This window comes from Myotis brandtii, unplaced genomic scaffold, assembly GCF_000412655.1.
Source record: "Myotis brandtii unplaced genomic scaffold, ASM41265v1 scaffold97, whole genome shotgun sequence".
Classification (NCBI taxonomy): Eukaryota; Metazoa; Chordata; class Mammalia; order Chiroptera; family Vespertilionidae; genus Myotis; species Myotis brandtii.
This window is the reverse complement of record NW_005372020.1, coordinates 1,331,336-1,334,025: the sequence shown is the minus strand read 5'-3', so window position 1 is coordinate 1,334,025 and position 2,690 is coordinate 1,331,336. Positions and strand designations below refer to the sequence as shown.

Sequence of the window (2,690 nt, the reverse complement as noted above, 5' to 3'; positions counted from 1 at the left end):
ACTACCGCGCGGAGCTGATCGAGCACCCGCTGAGCATCAGCCTCGGGGACGCCCGGCTCTACGTGCCCAGCGCCCCCCTCAGCGGGCCCGTGCTGGCCCTCATCCTCAACATCCTCAAGGGTGAGCCCCGACGGGCCCGGGCGGGGAGGAGCCTGCCACCACGGCACGTGCCCTTGACCAGAATCGAACCCGGGACCCTTCAGTCTACAGGCCAGCGCTCTATCCACTGAACCAAACCGGCCAGGGACTGGTAATTTTAAAAAATACATTCTTTTATTGATTTCAGAGAGGGAAAGAGAGAGAGAAAAAAACATCAATGATGAGAAAGAGTCATTAATTGGCTGCCTCCTGCACGTCCCACACTGGGGATGGAGCCCGCAACCCGGGCCGTGCCCTTGACCAGGAATCGAACCATGACCTCCTGGTTCATAGGTCGACGCTCAACCACTGAGCCGCACCGGCCGGGCTGCTGCTGGTCACTCAGTGCCCCCCTTCGTAAGGTGGGCCAGGTGGTTTGGGGGTGCGAGAGCACCCCAGGCACCCAGCGGTCTCGGCTGAGCGGCGATGTCCCGAGGGCCCCTGAGGCCGCCAACGTCGCCCGGCTCTGCCCTCCAGGGTACAACTTCTCGCGGGCGAGCGTGGAGACCCCCGAGCAGAAGGGCCTGACCTACCACCGCATCGTGGAGGCCTTCCGCTTCGCTTACGCCAAGAGGACCCTGCTCGGGGACCCCAAGTTTGTCAGTGTGTCTGAGGTGAGGGCAGGGGCTGGCGCTCGATGGCGGGCGGGGTCTGCCTGGAGGCGGCAGGGGGGTCCCCGGCATCCTCTGCGGACTCGTCAGGCCTCCCGCCTGCTGTGCGAATCCGCTCTCACCAACTTGGGGGGGAGGGGGCAGGCCTGTCGCCTGGCAGGATGGACTAGAGCAGTGATGGCGAACCTATGACACGCGTGTCAGAGGTGACACGAGAACTCATTTTTTTGGTTGATTTTTCTTTGTCATTTAAATATATAAAATCAATATCAAAAATATAAGTCTGTGTTTTACTATGGTTGCAAAGATCAAAAAATTTCTATACGTGACACGGCACAAGAGTTAAGTTAGGGTTTTTCAAAATGCTGGCACGCCGAGCTCTAAAGGTTCGCCATCACTGGACTAGAGACTCGCGTCTGGGCCTGGGCCCCGGGAGCTCAGAGTGTAACAGACAAGGAGGAATGAGTGCCCCCCGGACCCCCCCTCCCCCCTCCAGGCTTTGCACGTGCTGTGCCCCCTGCTGGGAGGGTGAGGGGTGCAGGGGGGTGGCAGCCCTCGGGGGATGGGGAGGATGGGGTGGAGCCCGCGACCCGGGCAGGTGCCCTGACCGGATGGAACCGTGACCTCCCGGTTGCCAGGTGGACGCTCGGCCCCTGAGCCCCGCGGCCGGGCCTCGCTGATTTCGAAAGCCCAGGGCAGCCTCTGGCGGAAGGTCCCCCACCCGGGATGGGACTGTCTCCCTGGGAGGAGATTCAGGCCGTAGGTTCTCCCTTCGTTACCCTGCGGGGTGTGGTTGGAACCTTCTGGAGACGTGTTTTCTGCGAGGCCTCCTCCCCCCTCTCCGTGTCTGTCCTTCCTCTCTGTCTGCCCGTCCAGCCTCGCGCCTGCAGCAGCTGTCTCCACTGTACCCTTTAGCCCGATCTTGCCCGTGAACTTGACGAGTAGGCTCACCGCTGCTCGGTGTCCAGCGGGCACCTTTCCAAAATCAAGCTCCCTGCGGCCCCAGCCTGCCCCTTCCGCAGCGGCCACCCCCCCGGGTAAGGGTCACTCTGGGATGAAGACTTGAGGGCCGTTTCCAATTCCTCCTCTTCGGCCACCTGGGTGAGCCAGCCACCTCCAGGGCTCACTGCTTTGTCCCAGTCCCGCGTGGCTGAGCCTTAACGCCAAAGCCTTTCTGAGGCCTACGGGGACCCTCGGGACTGGACCTCGCCGGCCTCTTCCACCTCCTGTCTTCCTAACACAACTCACCGTCTGCCCGTCACTCACAGGCCTGCCCGGGGGCCTTTGCATTAGCTATCCAGGCCTCATTCGGGGTTCTTTGCAGATGTCACCTCCTCCGAGAAGCCCTCCCTGACCACTCCACCCCCCTCCCCATCGTTCTCCACCACCTCTACCTGGCTCGTTCTTCCCAGCACTGCCTTCGTCTTCCCTGCCATGCGGGTGGGGAGCCGCTTGGCCGTTCCCTGCTGACCCCCCAGTGCCAGGCTTGCAGTACAAGCTCCATGAATGAATGAATATGGCTCGAGTGGGGGCTTGGGGAACAGACAGACAGACAGACAGACATTCAGAGTTGCCGGCCTGCAACAGAGACAAAGGCTGGAGAGAGGGGTCGGCCGGGCCGTGTGAGTGTTGGGGTGTTGGAGGCTTGTGGTCAGAGCCTCGGCCGGGGGCTCCCCGAGAGCTGCCTGCACCAGCCTGTGCCCGCGCCCACCCCCCGTTCCTCAGGCCGGCTCTGGGGTCTCGGCAGGTGGTCCGGAACATGAGCTCCGAGTTCTTTGCCGCCCAACTGCGCAGCCGCATCTCCGACAACACCACGCACCCCACCTCGTACTACGAGCCCGAGTTCTACACCCCAGACGACGGGGGCACCGCCCACCTGTCCGTGGTCGCGGAGGATGGCAGCGCCGTGGCGGCCACCAGCACCATCAACCTCTAGTAGGG

The 2,690-nt window shown here is 62.8% G+C and overlaps 1 protein-coding gene across 1 annotated transcript in view; it reads left to right on the top strand.

Moving 5' to 3' along the window:
- Nucleotides 1-2,690, top strand: part of LOC102249421 (gamma-glutamyltranspeptidase 1) — a gene marked incomplete at its 3' end in the record, with an annotated part of 33,110 nt that overhangs the window by 28,529 nt on the left and 1,891 nt on the right. The window contains exons 5-7 of the mRNA XM_014533354.1: nt 1-120; nt 616-752; nt 2,497-2,684. Coding sequence (XP_014388840.1) covers nt 1-120; nt 616-752; nt 2,497-2,684 — 445 coding nt within the window. The remainder of the gene's footprint in view (nt 121-615; nt 753-2,496; nt 2,685-2,690) is intronic.